Consider the following 24,951-nt stretch of genomic DNA (forward strand, 5'->3'; position numbering starts at 1 on the left):
GAAAAAGGGCTTGCAGACTATTCGATTCAACTGAGACAAAGATTAAGCACTTTGACTAAGATCTTAAAGTTAAGAGAACAATAACCAATTACTAGAACTTTAAGTAATACTAGTCAGTCAATAACCAATTATTAATCATGTACTATGTCAGGCATTGTGCTAAGCTCTAGGGGATACAAAGTCAAGACAGTCCCTGCTCTCAAGAAGTTCACAATTTAACAGGGAAGACAACATGTAAGCAAAAACATACAAATAGAACAAGTAAGTACAAACTATATAGATGATAAACATAAAATAATCAGCAGAGGAAAGGTACAAGCATTAAAAAGAGATCAAAAAAAGGCTTCTTGTAGAAGGCAAGATCTAAGCTGGGACTTGTGAAGGACACCAGGGAATCCAGGAGACAGATGAGGAAGGAGAGCATTTCAGGCATGGGAGCCTGTACTATCCACATTTCTATAGCATTGTAAGGTTTAAAAGTACTGATTAGTGCATGTAAACTCTGACTTAAGCAAATGTTAACCAACAGGTCCCATGACCCAAAGAAAGGATCTGTACAGGGATGTCCAGTAACTGATATTCATGATATCAACTGCACTAATGAGTTTCTGGTGAATTATGCTAGGAATAGCTTGCCAAGTAGGAGAGAAAGGAGAGAGGAGGTAGAGAAAGTGATTCTACAATGGTAATAGCTAAAGAGGCATATTTTTTTCTTCTTCAATGAACTAAAAATCAACCTCTCTCCCCAAATAAAAACTTCTACAAGGAAAAATTTCAATCACTTTAATTTAAGCTTGTAGGGGGCTGGGACAGAGATTCAACTGCTCAATATAATTGCAACAATTTTATATAGTGCTAAGTTAATATTCATAGGGATACATATTACATGAGAACAAACAAATGGCTTTATTTTTTCTTCAAAAACTCAGCATTTTATAAAATGTCAGATGTGGTCAAAACAATATCATTTGAATTCCAAATGTAGAACCTGGAAAAATTCTAAATTCCAGAATTTTTTCTGAATTGCTTCAATAGCTTTATCACAGTTCCATATGCTCCCACTTCAGTTTTACTGTAGGCAATCCAAACTAGTCAAAATGTTGAGTAAAAGCGTTAACCCTTCTTATGAGAAACATTTGCTATTTCACATTACCACTGCATCTTTCTCAACTTTCTCGTCCTTGCTTCTTTTTTAAACAAACAAAAAGACAGATCACTAATTACTGACTTAATAGTTAGACACCTACAATATGCCATTGTAAAAAACAATGACATGTATTTTATCAAGCAGAAAAAAACAGAAATGACTTAAAATAATGAAAAACTAGGGCATTCTTCCTGTTGTACTATTGTTTCTGGAACAATTACCAACAATCATCATCACTTCGGAAATCAAATAAACCTAAATGCCTATATTTTAGAGAATATAGATAATGGGAAGAATCAGTTAGTAACTCACAGTAACAAAACAAGGAAAGAAATAATTGCACATTTGCCATGTATCTGCACAGGTTCTTCTAATTTTGTACATTAGCACATTTTGGTAAACTATTTTATTTAAAACAAAAAAAATTTCAGAATATTTAGTATACTCTCAGTAAATGTCTCCATAGACCTAAAGAGCTGATAAACAGAGCACACCAGATTTACCACTCTGCATCTCCAATGGCTTTGGCAAACACATAGTCTTTCCCTCCAAAGCACATGACACCATCTTTCAAGTAAAATTTCCATTTGTTTTTGCTTCTATGAATCTGAAAGTGAATAAGAAACAGTGTGAAGATTACACATTATTATCCACAGAAACAGAAAAATTTTACAAGTTAAAGAAATGTTAGAAGTATTTCTTTGCTAAACAAAGTACTTTTTACAAAAAAATCATTAATAAAAAAGTATGTGTCACAAAGGAAGAATCTACTTCATACTTTACATCATTTTTCAATTCAACAAGAATTTACTTAACATTTAACACACACCAGACACTGTGCCCAAAAATAAGCCCCCAGGGGAAAAAAACACACTAATCCCTAGAGAAAAGCATAGTAGCCTAGCCCCTTTAGCAAAGCAATAGTTGTATCTCATTTTCAAAGCGGAAGACTACCCCCAAGAGGAGAGAGTGGGGAAAGGAGACTGGGAAGGAGCAATCAGATAGGGAAAACCAGGAGAGAGCAACATCACAAAAACCTAGAGAGAAGAGAATATCAAGGAGAAGAAGGTTATTGAGAGTGTCAGAGGTCGCAGAGAGGTCAAGGATGAGGACTGAGAAAAGGTCATTGGATTTGGCCGTTAAGAGATCACTGGTCAGGTTTGGAGAAAGAAACTTCAGTGGAACAATAAGATGAGAAGCCAAAATGCAGAGCTTAAAAGAGCAAGTGAGAAAAAAAGGAAGTAGACATACCAATCACAGATGGCCTTCTCAAGGAGTTTAGCCACAAAAGAGGGCAGAAATATAGAGTGATCACTAGCAGAGATGGATGGATGGATCAAAGTTTTTGAGAATGGAGGAGACATGGGCATGTTTTAAGGCAGTAGGGAAATAGCCAGGAGACAGGAAGAGACTGAAGATGAGTGAGGATAAAAGAGGAGACAATCTGTTGGAGAAGATGGGATTGAAGGGGATCATGGATGCATAGAAAAAGGATGGCCTTGGAAGGAGAAGGGCTGCCTCTTTATGTGAGACAAGAGTGAAGGAAAGGAGTGGCAGAAGACATCTGGTGATGTGAAATGAGGAGGAGGGAAGACAAGGGTGAACGGCCTCACTTTTGCCAGTAATATATAAGGCAAAGTTCTCTACTGAGGAGGAACAGGTAGAAGGAAGCATGGAAGCTCTGCGGTGAAATGAAAAGGTTTGAAGATCTGCTGTAGTGAGAGGAATAATGAGTTAAAGAGGGAGCTATAAAAGGATCACCTGGCAGCAGTGAGGCCCCAGGTGAAGCTAGGTAACATAAGCTGGACCCAGTCAGCACGGTTTTCCCCAACTTCATTTAGCAGCACTTGTGTAGGAGCAAAGGCAGCAGATAGTGAGAGTGAATCAAGACCAAGACTTGACAGGGCAAGGGACTTCAAGAGAAGAGGACAGTGTAGACTTGGAGTCCTAACTATAATACAAAGTACAAAAAGTACAAAAGTCCTCTAGTATGGAAGCACAGTTATTAAAACACGCACACTTTCCTGTTTACCAATACTTAACCCTTTAGTGCCCAAGTGCGAAATCTAGTAGTAGTAATCTCTAGACCTTCTCTTATTACTTACATCTAATTTTCACCAAGTCTTAGTTATTCTTCTATTTTCCAGCTGCCACCTCATGCCTGAATTGTTTTTCTCCTTACCTCAAGGCTGTCCCTTGAAATTCATCCTATGTACTACTATTCTTTCTGAAATGTACTTTCATTATGTCACTTTGCTGCTCAAGAACATAGACTTTAATTCCCTCCTGTCTATGACATCAATTTCAAGCTCATTAGTCTGATGCTAAAGGTCCTAGCTACCCAAGTATCTCCTAGTATATTCAAAAGCATATTCTCAGAAATGTCTGTCCTAACTATCCTTGAATACATTCTCTCACCTCTATGCCTCTGCTCATGTCATTACCCTGCCCTAAAAAACTCCTCCTCCCCAATCCCATAACGTTTCTTTTTTTTTGGGGGGGGGGGGAACGAGGGGGGTCAATCATGGTTAAATGACTTGCCCAGGGTCACATAGCTAGTGAGTGTATGAGATCACATTTGAACTCAGGTCCTGACTTAAGGGTCACTGCTCCATCCACTTCACCACCTAGCTGCTCCTCCATAACCTCCCTTTCTATCCCAGATCCTTTAAGATCCAACTCAAGTTCCACCTCATCCATTAAGACTTCCCTAGTAATTACAGCCAAAGAAGATCTAAGCAATACAATGTGAAGGTCCACTATGTACCTTCAGTTCTGCTATGAGATATGCCCCCCAAAAAAAGGAAAAGAAATCACCCTTGCTATGCAAAACCATACAATAAAACTAGAGTTCATGGGGAAAGTTAGGGGCACAAAGCTCAAACTTCAGTGATGCATTAGAAAAAAAATAGGAACCTGATTTTTAAAAAGCAGCACAATTTCATACATGTTAAGAAATATTTAAATACTACAATCAATAGCAGTCCCATGAGCAGCCTCAAGCTGTGGCTGGGTCTGACACCATGAGGGCAGGGGATAGGGTGGGGTTGGTATGGACCAGCCCTCTTTTGCCCACATCTCCTAATGCACCAAAAGATAAACAATTAATATGCCAGTTTCCCTTGAAAAAGACCTGAAGTTTGCTTATGGAAATGGGTGTCAGAAGGTTGCAGCCTGTGAGTGATTGTGAAGGGGTGCAGTTTTCTGCACTCTTACTGTTTCTCACAGAAGAAAGTGCAAAGAAGCAAGCTAGAGAGTCAGTTACACTCACATTTGACAAAACTGAACTTTCCAACATGCATTACAGCAGAACTAACTGAACTAGATTCCTGTCACCACACTACGTATGACCTGAGCACCCCTTATGCTGGGGATTTTATTAAGACAGACCAGAAGGATCACACACTGCCATTCATACAGTCCTAGGCCCTGGACTCAGGACAGCTTATAAACAAGTCTCAAGTACATACACACAAGAGAAAAATAAAGGAAAGAAAATGCTGGTTGGATTAAGTCCAGCCATGGGTGAAGAACAACAGTCTCTTCCTTTGTGTAATTCTTAAAGAAACATATTCCTCCTTAAGTCAGCTCCCTCTGGGCTCCAGCGGGAAGAGGACCATACCAGACCCAGTGGGGAGAGAGAGAGACAGAAAACAATCCCCTAAAGAGGAAAGGAGAACACCTTCTCCCAGGCATGGGTTTGCTGACCACTACTCTGACCTTCTTCTGTATCTCTGATACAATCCCTTGGTTTTCAAGAGTTCTAGTTTCTTAAAATGTCTTAGAGTTAACTAAACTCAAACAGGAATGTTAATATTATTTTAATATAAATTTCAGAAGATTTATAGTCTTATTTTATAAGAGACTTCAAGTCGGTGATTCCTCCCTCCAAACTCTGCCACTACTAGTCAAGAGCTAATGATCTACAATGAGGATAAACTATTCAGTACCAAGTTTTCCTATATTACCAAGTGTTAGTTATATTAGTTACCAAGACAGTACTCTAACTTGGAATGGGAAAGTAGAGCTATTGTTTAAGTACTTTGTTTTTAAAATTAAGTTATCATTTTGTTTATTTAAGGGATATGTTGTGATGGCAATGTTTGCTAATAATTTACACAACACTGGAGGCCCTCAAGGCCTTATATTATATTCACTCCTCTCCATAAAGTCTACCCCTAAGTCATTCTGGAATCTTTGCCACCTAAATCTAGCCTACTCTCTTCCTCATGCTCCTGCCCAACCTATTCTCCAGACCTAAAGTGTCCTCTTCTCTGCCCTCTTCACTGGCTGAAATCTTATCCATCCTTTAAATTCTAACTCAAATGATAATTTTCTCCATGAAAATTTTCCTGACTCTCTTCCCTCTTCTAGTCCTCCAAACCTAGTGTAGCACTTTGTTTTGGGTCTCTGCTTCACTTTACAATTAATATCTTATTCCCCTAGAGCATCATAAGCACCATGCAAGGAGGGACAATAACCTTTTGGAACCAAGAGTCAAGATTAATGTATATATATTCCACAACATTAAGGCTTAGTTCATGGATGGCCTTTACACTTTCAAATGTTCACTGAATTGAATTTTATGACTCTCAGTTAAGTATTTGGGAGATAAAGGAGTTGAGACTGAAAGGCCTGCAGCAATTAGAAAAAAATCCAAAACCGTATGTGACAAATTACTCAATTTAAAAAGAATTAAATGCTAAAAATGCCTGATATAGATCAAAGCTGTGGGTGGTCAGGAAGAATAATTTAACAGATGTTTATTAAGCATCTGCACCGTATACAGTGGAATGTGTGGCACTGGGGGAAATAAAAGGCTTACATAAGACAAAATGACAATTGAGCAGCTCTGTTTCCTCTCTGTCAGTTACTGTTGTCGGAGAATAGAAATCTTCTCCTTCTTTGGATCCCCTTTTTTTTCTCCATTATAGTTAAAACAACTTTCAGGTTCATTTTTGAGAACTTCCTGTTCCTTTTGAATGGTCTTCCTTTTCAGAATCTCAGGCTCAGAAGAAGCCTTCTACATATACTTATTCTAATAGCCTCTTTCAGGGACAACCCAAGTTAAATGCTAAGCAGACACAATCCTTAGTTTTTCCATTACAGTTAGTAAGACATTTGGATACATCAAATTTCATTAATAAACCCAAGGGTGGGGAGACGTATACTGTACCTTGTCATATTGGCAGACTATTACATTATCCGTGTCAAACAGGTCTGGCACATCCTGCTCACTAACATCATCCCCAGAATTTAAAGGGTCCTAAAGATTAAAATTGACCATATTGAATAATTTTTACTAGATATAAGATTCTTTAAAAAGAGATTGAAGGGGGGCAGCTAGGTGGCACAGTGGATAGAGCACCGGCCCTGGAGTCAGGAGTACCTGAGTTCAAATCTGGCCTCAGACACTTGACACTTATTAGCTGTGTGACCCTGGGCAAGTCACTTAACCCCAATTGCCTCACTAAAAAACAAAAAACAAACAAAAAAAGAGATTGAAGCCTATTTGCCATTTTAAAATGCCTGCCAACTTTATAAGCTCCATCCCTATCTTCCTTAGCCCTCTCCTGACTCCCTTAATGTCTCTATATGTAAGCAAGGCAGATATTTTTTAAAACATTGTTATAACACTTTTGTACTTCAGAAATTTTTTTTAGGGGGCAGCTAGGTGGTGCAGTGAAGCACCGGCCCTGTATTCAGAAGGACCTGAGTTTAAATCCAACCTCAGACACTTGACACTTACTAGCTGTGTGACTCTGGGCAAGTCACTTATTGCCCAGCAAAAAACCCTCATTGCCCCACAAATAAAAAAATAAAATAAAATTTTTAAAAAAGGTTTTTTTAAATTACTATCCTACCATGTAAAAAAAAAAATCTCTTCTCTACCCCAACCTCAAGGGAAAAAAACAAAAAGAGGTTACTTTTAATAACTTTTTAACTCTAGAGACTAACTGGCAAAGGCACTACTTCTTTACATTTAATAAAACTTGTCATATCACCAAAGGAATCATCACCTCCTCTACAATGTCTATTTGGGGCTCTTCATTATCGCTGCTATTGGTGGTTGAATCTTCATTTGAGATACTATCACCTTCTTCTTCAAGAACTTTAAGATCTTCTGCATCAATAATACCAAGAAATTCATTCTCATCCACATCTCTCGTACTCCCTATTTCTTCATTGGAAGATGTATCTCCAGTTCCATCTATCTGGATAATTTCTTTAAGGTCATCAATTGTTTGAATACTCAAATCCATTTGAGCGCTGGATTCCTATAAAAAATCATATGCAGGATGCAAAAGATTAGTGGTCAGAGGATATGAACAAAAAGCTTTCAAGGCCAACTGGAAACTCAACAATCCTATGAAAGAATCTTCTAAGAGTAAGGGGAATTAAAATTGAAACAATTCAAGTTTCACCTCACACCCAGCACAAGGACATAGGTGACACAAAAGGCATGTAGAAGGACCATAGAAAGGCAGGCACACTAACAAAGCGGGTGGGCAGTAAACTGGCTCAACCACTCTGGGAAACAATTTGAAATTATTTGAGAAACATCACTAAACTACTCCCACCCCTTACCCGGAGAAGAGGAATTAAAAGACAGAAAGAATGGTTCTGTACATGCCAAAATAATCCTAGCAGTATTTTTTGGTGGAAACAAAGAACTGGACAAAAGAATGATCTGTTTTGGAGGCAATGGCTAAACAAGATGGATAAATCGATGTCGTGAAATATCACTTGCCGTAACAAATATGAACCCTGAATTCTTCATATGAATTAAAGCGGTATGGCATAAACAGAAAGGTAACATGTATGCAGACAACAGCTACATTAAAGTTAAAGGAAAAGAACTCTAAAATGAAACTATACCTCAGAACTGTAATGACAGTTCTCCACAAAAAGAGAAAAAAGGTAACTGCCTCAGTTTACAAAAAGCTATGGTTCTACAAAAGAGCATATGTTCTAAGGTGTGGTCAGTGAATTGTTTGCTTTGCTTAAGTCCTCTTATTTGAAAAGGCTGGGAAGGGCTGGAGAGAACGTATCCATAAGTGGCTGACATAAAAACAAAAAGGCATGAAATAAAGCATAGACATCTACGTGTGTTTTACTGGGATTATATATGATGCTTTTCCTCCTGAACTACCTTATATTAATTCTTCTTCTACTTAGATCAACCCATCACACCCCAATACAATGAATGCCAGGGGTTCTCTGTCACCTCCAGGACCAAATATACGCTTTGTCTGGATTTTAAAGTTCTTGATCACTTGGTCCCTTCCGACCTTTCCAGTCTTCTTAAACTTCACTCCCTTCCACATACTCTCTGATCTAGTGACACTGGTCCCCTTGATGTTCCACAGACACAACATTCTGCCTTCTGACTCCAAGTGTCTATTTGTCCTTTCCAATCTCAGTGAAGTCTTACCTTCCGCAAGAAGCCTTTCCCAGTCCTCCCTAATCTCAGTGTGGTCCCTCTGAGACCACCCCCAATTTACCCCATATAGCTCTTATTTGTACATGGTTGTCTATATGTCGTTTCCCCCATTAGACAGGGAGTCCCTTTAAGAGCATGGGTTGCCTTTTATGTTTCTTTGTATCCCCAGCATTGGGACAGTACCTGCCACATAGCAGGTACTTAATAAATGCTAACTGACTCACTGATATATGCTTGCATATGTATTTGGAATGTAGGGATGTATAGGGTGTTTGGGGAGGACAAGCACCTCTGGTATGAGGGATGCCAAGCCCTTTTCAAGACTGTTCATCTACCTTTGGTGTCCACTCTGACCTCTGTCTCCAAGAAATTGTAACATAGACAATGCCCAAACCCTGGTAAAACCATCTTAGATGTGCTAAATCAGGTTGTTGATGGTAACCAATGGGTCTCAAACCTGTCAGAAAGTTGGGGGGGGGGTTGGGAGGGGGGAGGGCACATAAAGACTTTCTCCAGTGGAACTGGCAGATGAGAACAATTTGTTCCAATGGCCTTCATGTCTGAAGCAGACACTGTGAAGGGCTTAGAGCTTGGTCATAAACCAAAGATGCCCAAGTCATTGAATGCCTCCAGAACAGCCGCCAGTCATCCTGACTTTGCCTTGCCACTGGACTTCAATGACTCTGGAAAACAGTGTGAGGCCAACAACTTCAAGTAACTCTGCCGCACTTAAATCCAATGCATGAGTCAAAAAGCACCATCATACCATTTTACTATTGCATCATTTTATTATTGTTACTATTCCAATACTTTTTACAATTTTATTACTTTACTATTCAACTATTTTACTATTTTTTAATTTTTTTACTATGTTATTATGTGATGTTTAAAATCTAATGTGTTTCCTTACCTGCCCCACCCCAGTTGGGGGGGGGAGGGGGCAACAAGCTAAGATTACTGACAAATTCAGCAAGAGTTTAGGCTTTTTAAGTTATTTATTAAAGAATAAAGACTACACATTGGAGTCCTGTAACACCAGAAAAGTCTATCTACTTTCCTCTCTTTTTCTCTGTCTGCCACCAAACCAAAGTCCCAGATGAAAAGGGATGATCCAGGGAGCCAGCCTCACCTTCCTACTTCCTCTCTCCCTCCCCAAAGGGGAGGTCCTTCAAGCTAATTGGTTGAGGGTGGTCTATTGATGTTGTAGTCCACAGCCTCAGAGAACAACACCCCACTCAGGACCAGCCAGGTGTGGTCTCAATTTAAGCATCCTTAAGTAAGTTCTCAGTCAGTTTCTGTCTCACCCAATTCAATCAATTCCAAATCAATCTTCAGGTGGGGGCCCCTGGGCATCTGCCAAATCACACTATTTTATCCCAACTATTTTACTATCTTACTATTTTGCCTACCTTGAAGTTCTGTGGCAATAGGCTAGCAATGATGCAGCAGGTGCTAATACATAGAGACCCATAGTCACAGCCCTGCACACAGGCAACCCAGGACATAGGGTTACCTCACTGGACTAAAGCAGCCATGGGATTCAGCAGTTTCCAGGTGTCTGAGCAACCCTCTTAAGGACCACACTAATCACCTCCTGGCATGAGGAAGGGACTAGGAAAGATGCCCTAAAAATACCTTCACCTAACCCTGGCTTGCTTACCTCAGCAGGTGGGGAACCCACCTTGCAGTCAAAACACAGTAGCATATACAAAAACTTTTGCAGAGATTATTCCACTCACCATTGGTTCATGGAACATATACACAAATTTTAGTAGATCTGAAAGATGAACAGCTCTTGATGCAAGAGAATGCCATAGTATCCCATCCAAATAGCAGCTCTGAGTGAAACAAGGCTAGCAAATGAAGGCCAGCTTACCAAAGTCGGAACTGGAGACTTGCTTTTCTGGAGTGACCATAGTGATAGAGAGCATTATAAAGCTACCATAGGTTTCACAATCAAATGTAATCTAGTCAATGAGTTTATATGCTTCCCAAAAGGAGTGAATAACAGGCTCATGACAATGCAACTGCCACTTACAAGAAAGTGCCACACCACCATCATCAGTGCATATGCTCCTATCATGACAAACCTTGATCAGGTGAAAGAAAAATTTTATGAAGATTTCATGAAGACTTGGAGACCCTCATCAATGTGGCAAAAGAGGGCAAACTTATAATTCTGGGTGACTAATGCCAGAGTAAGCTCAGACTATCAAACATGACAGGGAGTCCTTGGGAGGAATGGAGTAGGGAAAAAGCAACAGTAATGATCACTTATTACTGAAGACTTGTGTGTCTCAATCTTTTCATCACCAACACTGTCTTCCATTTACCTAAATGGAATAAAACTTTGGATGTACCCCTGCAGCAAACATTGCCATTTAATAGACTGTCATTGTAAGGAGAAGAGACAGACAGGATGTGAGTGATGAAGATGTGTGCAGTATATAGTGCTCGATCAATAATAGATTTAGTTTCTCCAAACTAAACATTCCCATTCAACAAAACCAGTGGCCACAAGGCGAAATGACTACCAGAAGACTTAATTCAACAGATTAGAGTGACTCCATGGGAGAACAGTCTGTTGTTAACTTGGAAGGAAAGCTAAGCAAACACAGTGGGCAACAGTGGAGTGGAAAAGGAGTGGGCAACTTTCAGAGATTTGGTATATACAGTATTGCATTTACCCATCTGGACCAGAAGACTTTCAAGCATCAAGATTGGTGTGATGAAAATGATGGGGAAATTCAGAAAGTACAAAGTAAAACATGAGAACCCTACAGGGTCTACCAGCAGGATAGTTCATCCATCTCTAAAAAGGCAACATTTAATTCCATAAAAAGTAATGTGCAAGTGAAGCTTAGAGATATAGTGGATTCTTGGTTAAGTAAGAAGGCAGATGAAATTCAGTTTTATGGTGATAGTAACAATTTTATCTGATTTTATCTGATGCCCTGAAGGCTATTTATGGACCAAAGACCTTTGGTGCATCTCAACTACTCAGCCATGATGGGTCACACTGATCAATGCAAGGACATGAACCTGGAGAGATGGGCTGAACACTTCTACAGTGTTCTCAATAGACCTTCACCAATCAATGCTGAAGCTCTTGAATGTACTCCTCAACTTGAAGTTAATCCCTTTCTAGCCCAACTTCCAAATGAAGAAGAGGTTTTGAATGCCATTAAGCTCTTCTTGTGTGGCAAAGCACCTGGTGCTAATTCCATTACAGCAAAGATCAACAAGATAGAGTCAACTGCTCATACAAAAACTGACTGAAATCTCCCAGGTTATATGGCAAAAGGAGGTTATCTCCCAGGAGATTGGGGATGCCTCTATTATTCAACTATATAATGGAGAAGGAAATAGGTTGTCCTGTGACAACCAGAGGGGGGTCTCCCTCCTTGTCACTGCCAGCAAGATTCTTTCCAGAGTCCTTAATTGGCTGATCCTTCACCTAGACCGGAAGACAGTCATCTAGCTGAGGGCCAGCATGGCTTCAGAAAGTGCTGAGGAAAAGTCAACTTGGTGTTTACTGATAACTCCAGGAGAAATGCCAAGAGCAGAACACAGGTCTATACATAAATGGTCTTTGATACCGTCAGTTACAAGGGCCCATGGAAAATCATGACAAAATTTGGTTGCCCAGAGAAGTTCAGTATTGTAAGCCAGTTTCATGATGGCATGCTTGCACATGTTCTGTATAATGGACAATGTTTCATGCTTTCCCAATCACCAGTGAAATGAATCAGGACTGTATGCTTGTGTCTATACCTTTTAGCATGATATTTTCAGCTATGATGTCAGATGCCTTTGAGGACAAAAAAAAGCATCAAGGTCAACTACTGCACTGATGATAAATTAATTTAACTTGAGAAGGCTACAAGCTAAGACTAAAGTGGAGGGAGAGTTTGCATGACCTTTTTGTTTTGTTCGTTTTATTTGTTTTTGCTGGTCAATGAGGGTTAAGTGACTTGCCCAGGGTCACACAGCTAGTAAATGTCAAGTGCTTGAGGCCACATTTGAACTCAGGTCCTCCTGAATCCAGGGCCAGTGCTTTATCCACTGTGCCACCTAGCCGCCCCCAGCATATGACCTTTAATTCACAGTCAGTGCAGCCTCTGAAGTTGAGATGCAAGAAAGTACAGATCAATTCTCTGCTGCTTGTGCTAATTTTGGCCTAACAATTAACATCAAGAAAAAGATTCTTCACCGGCCAGCAAGACAGCATCAATACCTAAAATCACTGGTTATAGCAAACAGAAATTTTGAATGTTGTAAGTTCACTTACCTCAGCAGTATACTTTCTGGGGACATCCACATAGATGATGAAGTTGATACACACATTGCCAGAGCTAGCTCACCATTTGGGAGGCTCCAAAAGAAAGTGTGGGGAAAATGTGAGGCTGCCTACCAAACTGAAGGTCGTCAGAGCCGTGGTGCTAACCTCATTGTTCTATGCTTGTGAAACCTGGACAGTCTCCCAGTACCATGCCAGAACATTGAGCCACTTCCCTTTGAACTCTCTCAGGATGATTCTGAAAATCACCTGGCAAGATAAGGTACCTCATACTGCAGTCTTTTCTCAATCTGAACTCCCAGGAATTCAAACTCTACTGCAGAGAACGCAACTCTTACAGGCTGGCAACACTGGTCAAATGCCAAACATACATTTGCTTAAAAGACTATTTTACTGAGAACTCACACAAGGCAAATGCTCACATGGTCGTCAGAAGAAGCAATACAAAGACACTCTCTAGGTTTCTCTGAAGAACTTTGGTATCAATTGTGAGACATGAGATACTGGCACAGGATTGTCCAGCATGGTATGTCCACAAAGAAGGCACTGTGCTCTATGCGCAAAGCAAAAATTGTCATAGGTCAAAAGAAACATGAGGTACACATATTTAGAAACATCTCCCTCCCAAATGGTCAAACTATTTGTGCCCAACCTGGGGTAGAGCCTTCCAAGCTCATATTGGTATCATCAACTGCAACCGGACACACTGTACATTGACCCTGACATCATGATGTCAATTTGGTTCTCCCCAAGTACAAAGGACAAACAACAAACTCAGAATGTAAACTCCTTGCAAATAAGGCTCGTGTCATCAGATCATTCATTGTATTTGTATCCCCTGTGGCTGGCACATAGCAAGTGCTTAATATGTGCATCTTGATTGATGAAATACATATATTTATATGTGTATATAGACACATTTATGTGTGTGTGTGTGTGTGTGTGTGTGTAGACACACATACATATAATGTTCAAGTTACTTGAAGTAGGTCACAGAACAAGTAGCAACCAAAAGTGTTGTTAAAGCCTTCCTGCCCTCAAAGAAAATAACATCTCCTAGTTAATTCAAACCACTCCTAGATTTTCCCTATAAAATAATAATAAGAGTATAAGAACACACAAAAAGAACATTCTTTGATCACCTGAGACACAGCGAGGTCTAAGAACAAAAGCACTGGAATTGGGAGGTAGTAGAGACATGATGCTTGCATCTCTTACACCCAGTGCAAGTGAGCTGACTTCTTTGAGCTCTCAATTTTCTCATTTATAAAACAGAGAAAATAAAATAATTATCTTCCATGGCTGTTATGAAGGAGCTCTGTAAACCTGCAGGCACTATATAAATGAATTACTTTTATTATTAATTCTATATCCAATAAGAGCACTGCTTCAATGTAATGACTGTTGGTTTTATATACTTATCCTACATAATATATTAGTATAGAAATTAATCATTTTCAAATTCAAATATATCATCTTATTTCATCTTCATAACAGTGATGTGAGATAGGTAGGGCAGAAATCGTTATTAACATTTTACAAATGAAGACATAGTGACTACATGGTTGCAAAAATAGTGGTAAATCAGGAACAAAAGCCCATTGAGACTCAAAGGCAAAGCCAATTTCTTGTGTTTTATATGTGTCAAAGCATTAAGGCATAAAGCATAAAAAAGGTGCTCAAATAATTGTTTAATTAATCAAAGAAAGATAGCAGAAAGCTCCCAAAGGTAGAGGCGGGGGGCAGGACCAGATGTATTTACAACAAAATATTATCAGACATTCAAAGAACAATTAATACCAATATTAAATAAGCCATTTGGAAAAAAATCAGAAAAGAAAGGGTCCTACAAAATTCTGATGGGTTTTGCTACCTAAAACATGAAAATGAAAACAGAGAAAAAACTATAGACTAATATCTCTAATAAACACTAATGCTAAATTTTTAAATAAAATATTAGCAAGAATATAGCAATATATCACAAAGATTATATATCATGACTATGTTTGAATTATACCAAGAATGCAAGGTTAGTTTTCAATATCAACATCACAGACCATATTAACAACAATTATATCAATAGATGCAGAAAAACTTTGAAAAGATACAGCAACCCTTCCTGTTCAAAAAAAAAAAACCTCAAAGTGTAAGAATAAATGCATCTGGGGCAGCTAGGTGGCGCAGTGGATAGAGCAGCATCTCTGAATTCAGGAGTACCTGAGTTCAAATCCGGCCTCAGACACTTGACACTTACTAGCTGTGTGACCCTGGGCAAGTCACTTAACCCCCATTGCCCTGCAAAAAAACCAAAAAAACCAACCAAACAAAAAACAAACAAACAAAACAAAAATTAAAAAAAAAAGAATAAATGCATCTAATATGATAAGTAGTATCTATGTAAAAACAAGATACAGCATTAGACATAATGGGGTGAAAGAGTTAAAGAAAGGCTATCCATTTTTACCACTACTATTTAACATTTAATAAGATGGTAAAAAAAAACCAAAGCATAAAAAAGAAAAAATTAATGGTTTTTGCAAATATCATGACCATTTACTTGGAGAACACTAGCATATAGCTAAAAAGATTAATTTAAATGACTTCAAAGTTGCAAGACATCAAGTAAAGCCACATTTTTTTTAAAAAAATCAACATTTTAAAAATTTAACCAACAAAACCTATATAGAAAATATTTGATTCAAAATAATCATAGAATGTATAAAATACTTGGGAGTCCACCTGCCAAGAATAACAAAGGAACTATATGAATACAACTATAAAAACTATTTTAAAATAAAGCTAGACCTAAATAAATTAGAGAAATATTTATTGATCGGGACCCATCCTATGGCAATATAAGAAAAAATTACAGTCCTACCTAAATATATTTCTTTATTCAATGCTACATGAATCTAATTACCCAAGAATTATATTATAGATCAGTGTAACAGATTAGGTAAACAACATACAGAAAGTAAACAGACACAGTAGCACTGTGCCTGGTAAACCCCAAGACCTTCACTACTGGAATAAGGGCTCACCAATGAAAACTTCTGAAAAGTCGCCTGGCAGAAAGAATCCAGATCAGCTGTTCCTATCATACCATACAATAAGCACCAAATGGCTATATGACTTAGCTATAATAAGGGACATTATGAACAAATTAGAAAAGCAAGGAGAAATTATCTTTTAGATTGATACATAGGAGAGATTCATGGCCAGTTAAAGGATAGATGAACACAGAAGATAAAATGAACAATTTTGATTATATAAAAAATTTTAATGGTTTGCACAAACAAAACCAATTTACCTAAAATTAGAAAGAAAACCTTTCTCTAAGTGGGGGCTGAAGGAGAGTGATCTTTACACACAAGTTTCTCTGATAAAGGTCTCATATCTAAGATATAAGGGAAATTATTCAAATTTAAAAGAACAAGAGCCATTCTCTCAGTTAAATGGCCAAAGGGTATAAAGAGGCAGTTTTTAAAGAAAAAAAAAACAAGCTATTAACAAAATTTTTTAATGCTCTAAATTACTGATAATTTGAAAAATACAAATTAAAGCAATTCTGAGATTCCACTTCATACTCTTCAGATTTGGCAGGGTTGGTGAAAAAGGAAAATTATGTATGTTGGACAGACTATGGAAAAAAGAGGTACGGTAATGTACAGCTGGTGAAGCTGTGAATTAAGTGGTCCTGTCATTCTGGAAAGTAATTTGTAATTTCATCCCCAAAAATTACTAAATTGAACATTCCTTTTGTCCTAGTAATACTCCTACTAGGTCCAAACCCTAAAGAGATCAAAGGAAGAGGAAAAGAACTTTGTTGTACAAAATATTTATAGAAACTCTTTTTGTGGGGGCAAAGAATTGGAAACTAAGGAGGAGCCCATCAATTGGGGAACAGCTGGACAAATTATGGTATTAGAATGTAATGGAATTTTATGGTGCTTTAAGAAATGATGAAGAGGATGGTTTCAGTGAAATCTAGATAGACTTTTACATACTGATGCAGAATTAAATGAGCACCAGGAGAACCATTTATACAAAACACTGTAAACACAAACAAGTTGGAAAGATAAGTACTCCCATCGATGCAATAACCAACTACAATTCCAGAGGAGTCTTGAAACAGGCTATCCATCCCCTGACAGAGGTAATGAGATTGGGAAATATATTTGTTAGACATGGCCAATACAGGATTTGTTTTGCTTAAATATGCATATTTGCTACAAGAATTTTGTTTAGTTTCCAATAGGATAAGAGGAAGAAAAAATATTTTTACTGAAATTAAATTGGGGGCGGAGCCAAGATGGCGGAGGAAAGACATTAAACCCACAGGGCTCCTGATACAATCACTCCAAAAATAGCAATAAAAGAACCCTTGGGGCAGAAACACACAAAAATATGGGCTGAGAGTTTTCTCCAGCTATAGATAGATTTCAGGGGGCCAAGAATAAAGCCTAACCTTGCTATCAGACTGATACACCAAACACCCACCAGAGGAATTTGCCCCAGTGCCTCTGAATCGACTGCAGCACTGGCGTCTTCAGAACCGAGCACACGGTCAGATTGAACGGCTGGGCTGGGGGGAGGGGGGGGGTGTTAAGTGTAGGGGTACCAGTGGACTGGGGGGAAGGATTCAACTGTCCCACCCCAGCGGGGAACCAGGAAGAAATCCTGAGTGGCAGGAGACACAGGTCGGGGAGGGGAACAGGGGAGCAGTCTCATCGGAAGCTGAGAACCACACCACAGAAAGCTTTGCTGGTTGGTTGCTTAGTAAAGTAGGCCTGAGGTTATCTCCGGACATGAGAACAGGCCAGGTGAGATTAAAGCCTGTCCCCTCTCAACCCAAAACACCTGGGACCCTCTGAAGCTGAGAACAGGAGCGGAGCTGAGAAGCAGCCCCCCCACCCCCACCCCCACCCCCAGTAGAGAGTTTAAAATCAAATGAAAGTGAGGCCAGGCAGGCTGAGAAGCCCAACCATCCCCGGGGGCCACGCTGCAGCTTGAACAGTGTATCCTGGAAGTAGCACCACACTTAAAGAAAGAGTTAAAAGCCAAGAAATAGTAAGCCAGGATGAGTAGGCAGAGAAAGCAGAAGACCATCAAAAATTTCTTTGGGGGTAAGGTAGACCACAATACAACCTCAGAAGAAGAAGATAACAACAGGGTCAAAGCTCCAACATCCAAAGCTTCCAAAAAAAAAATATGAACTGGTCTCAGGCCATGGAAGCTCTCAAAAGGGACTTTGAAGAGAAAGTAGAAGAAATAGAAAGAAGATTTAGGGAAAAGGAGGAAAGAATGGAAAGGGAAATGAGAGCGATGCAGGAGAGTCATGAGAAAAAAGCCAACAGTTGAAAAGTCAAATGGAAAAGGAGATTAAAAAACTGTCTGATGAAAATAACTGCCTAAGAATTAGGATTGAACAAATGGAAGCTAGTGACCTTATGAGAAACCAAGACAAAGTAAAGCAAATCCAAATAAATGAAAAAATAGAGGGCAATACAAAATATCTCCTTGGGAAAACAGCTGACCTGGAAAATAAATCTAGGAGAGATAATTTGAAAATCATTGGACTAGATGAAAACCATGACCAAAACAAAAACTGAGACACCATCCTCCAAGAGATTTTGAAGGAAAATTGCCCTGATGTTCTAGAAGAAGAAGCTAAAATAGAAACTGAAAGAATCCAGCGATCAGCTCCTAAAAGAGATCCCAAAAGGAAAACTTCCACGAATATTATAGCCAAATTCAAGAACTCCCAGGTCAAGGAGAAAATACTGCAAGCAGCTAGAAAAAAGGAATTCAAATACTGTGGACCTCCAATAAGGATAAAGCAAGATCTAGCAGCTTCCACATTCAAGGACCAAAGGGCATGGAATATGATATTCCAGAGGACAAAGGAACTGGGACTTCAGGAGGACCTGAGTTCAAATCCGGACTCAGACACTTGACACTAGCTGTGTGACCCTGGGCAAGTCACTTAACCCTCATTGCCCTGCCAAAAAAAAATTTTTTTTAATTAAAAAAAATTTAAAAAATAAAAAGCTCTATAGTGTTATATAAGAACTATATGAGTCAGTAGCGTGATATGGCAGTCAAAAAAGCTAATGGGCTACATTGAAACAAGAACTAGGGAGATAATACTATTCACTCTGCCCTGGGCAGACTACATCTAGGATATTCTATCCAGTTCTAAAAACACTTTAAAAAGGCCTTAAATTCAGCTAGGTGGTGCAGTGGATAGAGCACCGGCCCTGGAGTCAGGAGGACCTGAGTTCAAACCCGACCTCAGACAGTTACTAGCTGTGTGACCCTGGGCAAGTCACTTAACCCCAACTGCCTCACCAAAAGAAAGAAAAAAGAAAAAGAAAAAAAAAGGCCTTAAATTGAAAAGTATATAGAGGAAGGCGACCAAGACCACAAGATCACAGATGCAGAGTTGAGAGTGACCATAGAAGCAATCTAGAGGTTGTGACTTATCCAGAATCACACCAGTAATAATCAGAGGCAGGTTCTCTGACACTAAAGCCAATGCTTTTTTTACTATTCTCTGAAAAGTCATGTGAATATTGGTTGAAAGACCTGGTAATTTTTTTGCCTGCAGAAGAAAAGCCATCAGTGAAGACAGGGTATCTGTCTTCAAGTACATGAAGTGATATCACTTGGAAAAGTGATGAGATTTGTTCCACAGCAGAGTCAAATTTCAATTTAATGTAAAGAAAAATATCAAACAATTAGAATTGCCTCCAAGTGAAATGAACTGCCTATGGAAGAAGTGGGCTCTCCCTTGCTTGAGGAACCAAAGACTGAATGACTGTCAAATACTCTGTGAGGAAACTGTTTTTCAGATCTAGGCTAAACTAGATGGCCTCTAAGATCCCTTTCAAATCTGAAAGTCTATAATTCTGAAGATATACTTCAAATTTAAAGAGAGTGACTTTAAATTCTGTGAATATTGGGGAATCCAAGTCACCTTATTGCAAGTGCCCTTTCCATTGCATTATATTTTCTCAATAGTATATTCAACAAAGGATATTCATTAATTTTATGGGGAAAACCACATGTATTCATTAAAAAGTACTATTCTCAATTACATCACTCTATTCCCATTTCCACCATTCTAGCCAATCTCTAGTTCCTATTTCTCTTTCTAATCACGATTACTTAATTTCTTTTCTATCAAGAACAGATCTTCAAATTTCTCACAAAATTATAAGAATTCTAAGTGTGGGGCCTTTAAAATTTGGAGAAGGCTTAAAATATTAACTGACATGGGGAAAAACAATTGATTTTACCAAAATATACATTTTCTCTCTCAGTACTTAAACTTACAATACTACACCAAAAAGACATAAATTAATCTATGTTGGGTGTATATGAAGTACCTACTTTAATAATAACAGGTAGCATTTATATAACATTTTAAAGTTTGCAAAATGCTTTCTCATTTGATCCTTATAACAATCCTGGGAGGTAGGTTCTCTTTCCCTAAATTACACATGAGGAAACTGAGGATAAGAGATTAAGTGACTTGCCCACTAAGTTTCTGAGGCAGTATCTGAACTCAATTCTTCTTGACCCCAAGTCCAGCATTCTATCCAGTGACCACTTCTCTTAAGCAACAGAAATACTCTTAATGTTATATTTAAATTTATTTTTCTTGCAAATCAAATTATAAATAATTCTAAAGAGCTAATGATTTAGGCCTTCTTCAACTTTTTCCACTCTTGACCCCTTTTTGCCTGAGAATTTGTGACCCCAGGTATATAGGTATATAAAATAGGTGTACAAATCAAACATTCACTGCCAGATTTTTTACAACACCCACATTCAGTTACATGACTCCATATGGGGTCATGACCCACAGTTTAAGTAAGGCTGTAGTGAAATCTCTTCCTCCAGGGATCTTTCACTCTACAAAGTAGAATATGGAGAAAATGCACTATCTAGAAAAGCTATAGCAGGTAACTTTTAAAATTCTATTCAAAGGGACTGCTAGGTGGTAAAGTGGATAAAGCACCAGCCCTGGATTCAGGAAGACCAGAGTTCAAATCTGACCTCAGACACTTGACACTTACTAGCTGTGTGACCCTGGGCAAGTCACTTAACCCTCATTGCCCCACCCCCAAAAAAATTCTATTCAAGCTTGCTCCTGAAGGTTCAGGACCTTTTAAAAAATACTGGTCCAATCCAATCCAATAAGCATTTACTAAGTATCTACTATGTGTAAAGCATTCTGCTAGGTGCTGGGGTTGCAAAGCTTTAATAGAATTTTTTAATTTTACCTGGTGTAACTTTTCTAGATAGCTTTGCATTTTCTATGCAGTAAATGCAAAGCTAATACATTGAATATACTGAAGTAAGTCATCAGTCAGAGTTAAGAAAGTATTTCTTCCAATGGCAACAAGTGACTAAAAGAATGCAAAATAAATAATTTTTTTCTTTTGCCCAAATGTTTCCTAAGGAGTTCTAATTTAATTTTAAAAGTGTATATGCAGGGCAGCTAGGTGGCGCAGTGGATAGAGCACCGGCCCTGGAGTCAGGAGTTCAAATCCAGCCTCAGACACTTGACATTTACTAGCTGTGTGACCCTGGGCAAGTCACTTAACCCCAATTGCCTCACTAAAAAAAAAAAAAAGTGTATATGCACATAAATCCAGTTACTCTAGAAAACACTCAGACATCAGACTACAGATGTGAAATGAGGCCTATGTTAAGACACATGGCCAATGTGTTGGCTTGTTTTGCTTAACTCTATAGTGATGAAAGTTGGGGTTCTATTGGGGCAAGAGTGAAATCCATGTTAAGAAAAAAAAAAGGCACTCACAACAGTAGAAAAGGGAAACATCTAAAATAGAAACACTCACATTTAAGACTTAGTACCTTTCAAAAAGCTGACTTACCAAAAGATCCAGGAGAAAAATCTAAGGTATTTTATAACCGATAAAGGCTTTTTGGTCCCTGATGTCCAGCTATTTATTTTCTTTGCTCAGTGTCCTTCACCTTTCCCCATTCTATGTAGGGAATTCAAAGGTTCCTATAAATAAACTGTTAACTTGTCACCTACTACTGGTGACCATAATTTCACTGGTGACGATAATTTCACTGTTCCAGAGGTATAATAAACTATGAAACCAAAGCTATCGAGTCAAACCTTCCATAGTTAATCAAGTGTGGAATCTCTGAAATGCAATTAAGCTACATCAGACAGAAAAAGAGAATGCATGACCCTTTCTCTATTTTTCAAAATAATTCTGATTACCTTGAAGCCTTCACATGTCTCTATGGTGCTTTTCTTTTGTTGGATAACCCACCTATTTCTGGGGGGAGTAATTTTAAAGCTATTTCTTAAGCCAAGCTGACAATCATCTGGCTTGAATTCTGATAAGTTTAACTAAGTTAGAAAGGAATACAAATTTGGGTGTGTGTTTTTTTTTAATTCTTCCTTAAAACTGAATAATTCTCCAAACAATAGAGCACTTTCACCTGGGATCTGGGAAAGAGTAGTTACAGTGAATAGGAAAAGAATTATGGATTTATTCCACAAAAGTTTGAGGTGTTCGTCGTCATGCTCTAAAATACCAGTTTAGAATATTAGTTTCATTACCTTATGTGACCCTGCCAGTTCTTCAAGCAGAAAATCATGGAAGGAAGGGTAATAGATTCAAGCTTCATTCAAAATAGTCATGAGGCTTAAATATATCTCCCTAGTAAAAATGCATTTTCTTCAACCAAAGTTGTATTATAAGTCAAGTTTTCAGTGTGATACAAGATAACAGGTAATGTGGTATAACAGATAGATCAGATGTGAAGTCAGACAGAACTGGGTTCATATCTCACCTTGGCAACAAACATCTTTTTAAGCACCTACTATGAGGTAGACACTATGCTAAGCACTTCTATCACTCACCAGCTTTGGGACCACTTAACTTCTCTAAATCTATCAAACAGGGATGGTACCTGTGGTATCTACTTCACAAGGATGTTGTGAGACTCAAATTAGTCTATATAAAGCACAGCAAACCCTGAAGTGCTATAATAAATGTCAGTTATTACACCGATATTCAGAATTTCCTATCTAACACAAAAAACCGAAAGTGATTCTAAGTGCAAGTTCAAAGAAGGGATTCCACCTAGAGACTCATAATTTTGAGTTTACCTTGTGACTTCACAAACATAAGAATCTCAACTTCTAGGATCACAAATTTAGGGTCAGAATCACCTTAGATATTATCAAGTCCCACCCCTTCATTTTCTAGATGACAGAAAGAAGCCCAGAGCACCAAATGTAATATTACCTCTTCTGAGGCAGGGAGGCTGCAAGGGTCCCCTCGGGTGTGAAGCTGCTTTAGGGAACTACTTTCACCCATCCTGTTCTTGAGAACAAGCACCTCCGAATCAGACTGCTGGTGAAGAGAGTCCCGAGGGCCCGAGGAAAGCGGTTCACCATCCAGAGTTTGAGTCATGCCACCTGAAACACTGACCACTGGCTCCCCATTAGAATCTGTTTGAGAGGCCTGTGGAGTAAATACAACACCTGGGAGATTCATATACTGGGGGCTTTCCAAGGAACTAGGCTGCTGACTCAACAGAAGCTCAGGCGTGGTTTTGTGTTCATTTCCCATATGTGGCTGTGCAAGGGTCTCTAAATGCTTTCTTTCCACTGGCCCAGGATGGAGGACAGTGGGCTGTGGGAGCACAGTTTCCAGTCTCTGAGATTTTTCGGCTGCCCGAATCGAGGTTGGGTTCAGCTGTGTAACACTGGTCTGTATTATGGAAGGTTGCCCGAGCTGCTGAAATATCTGCTGAATCGGATGCTGAAGGATACTTGCTCCTCCAGGGGTCTGTGTTACCATGACAGGCACATTCACTTTATAAAGATGTCCTGACAAACAAATAAAAAGATATAATTAAACCCTAATGCTCTTTTTTATTATTCAATTTTATTTTCAGATACATATTTTCACTCTCCTATCGCCCCCTCTCCATTAAAAAAACAAAAACAAAAACAAAACCCATCACAAATAGGTACAACTAAACAAAATAAATCCTTAACTTGGCACAGTAGAGTTAGCCTTCAAGTAAGTGCAACCTGAATTCAAGTCCAACTTCTGTGACCCTGGTGGGCAAGTCACTTAACTCCTCAATGCCCCAGGCAATTCTCAGACTATAACATTGCAGAGCAATTGTTGGTATGCATTGGTAGAATAAGTTTCCTGGAAGGAGGGAAGCTCCTACCAAGCCAGGGAGACACAATATTACAATGTACCTGTGCAAATCTGGGTTTCAATAACATAACTGCATAAAATAACTTTAATTTTTTCCCAGTCTCCATTATTCAAGATACGATGTAGATCTTAGTTCTAAGGTAATTAAAAGGACTGGCTATATGGATCAACAAGACTTTTAAAACTTTTGGAGCATACTGAATTCTGACTTCCCCAAAGATTATCAATAGAATCCCAGACCCTTAAAGATAGAAAAATGCTGAAGCAGATCCATTCCAACCCTGAATTTTAGAGATGAGGAAAATAAGGCCAAGAGAGGTTAAGTAACTTGCCCAAGGTCACACAACAAGTAAGTGGGATAGCCAGGACTCAAATCCAGGTTCCCTGACTGCATTTCAGTGTTTCTTCTACCAAACCATTTCACATTTATTAACCAACTATATCCACAGCACCAGGACAAGGATTGAGAATTCAAAGAAAAAAATGACAAACAGCACCTGCCCTCTGGGATCTGGCATTCCATTACATTCTAGCTTATACCATGCTGTGCTCCTCTGTGAATCATCATGGAATAATAGAATTCAAAACATCTGCTCCAGTAGAGATAGTCTCACTCAATGGAAAGAGTCCTGGATCTGCAGCCAAGAGAGCCAGGTTCTAATCCTGGCCTTAGCACTTAGACCCATTTGACAACTGAACAGAATCAGTTCACTTCTCTTGACCCATTTCCATGTCTCTTGAGAAAATTGGACTAGATAACCTCAAAAACATCTTGCAGTTCTAAATCTATGAAGATCCCTCACTGAGGAAAAGGAACTTATGCATA

General features: G+C 38.7%; 1 protein-coding gene across 1 annotated transcript in view; it reads right to left on the reverse strand.

The window, feature by feature from the left end:
* Positions 1-861: 861 nt before the first annotated feature.
* Positions 862-24,951, reverse strand: part of GTF2A1L (general transcription factor IIA subunit 1 like) — a 37,585-nt gene continuing 13,495 nt past the window's right edge. The window contains exons 5-8 of the mRNA XM_043989050.1: positions 23,196-23,782; positions 7,168-7,425; positions 6,324-6,413; positions 862-1,754 (exon numbers count right to left, since the gene is read on the reverse strand). Coding sequence (XP_043844985.1) covers positions 1,647-1,754; positions 6,324-6,413; positions 7,168-7,425; positions 23,196-23,782 — 1,043 coding nt within the window. The 3' untranslated portion in view covers positions 862-1,646. The remainder of the gene's footprint in view (positions 1,755-6,323; positions 6,414-7,167; positions 7,426-23,195; positions 23,783-24,951) is intronic.

This window comes from Dromiciops gliroides, chromosome 2 (genome assembly GCF_019393635.1).
Source record: "Dromiciops gliroides isolate mDroGli1 chromosome 2, mDroGli1.pri, whole genome shotgun sequence".
Lineage (NCBI taxonomy): Eukaryota > Metazoa > Chordata > Mammalia > Microbiotheria > Microbiotheriidae > Dromiciops > Dromiciops gliroides.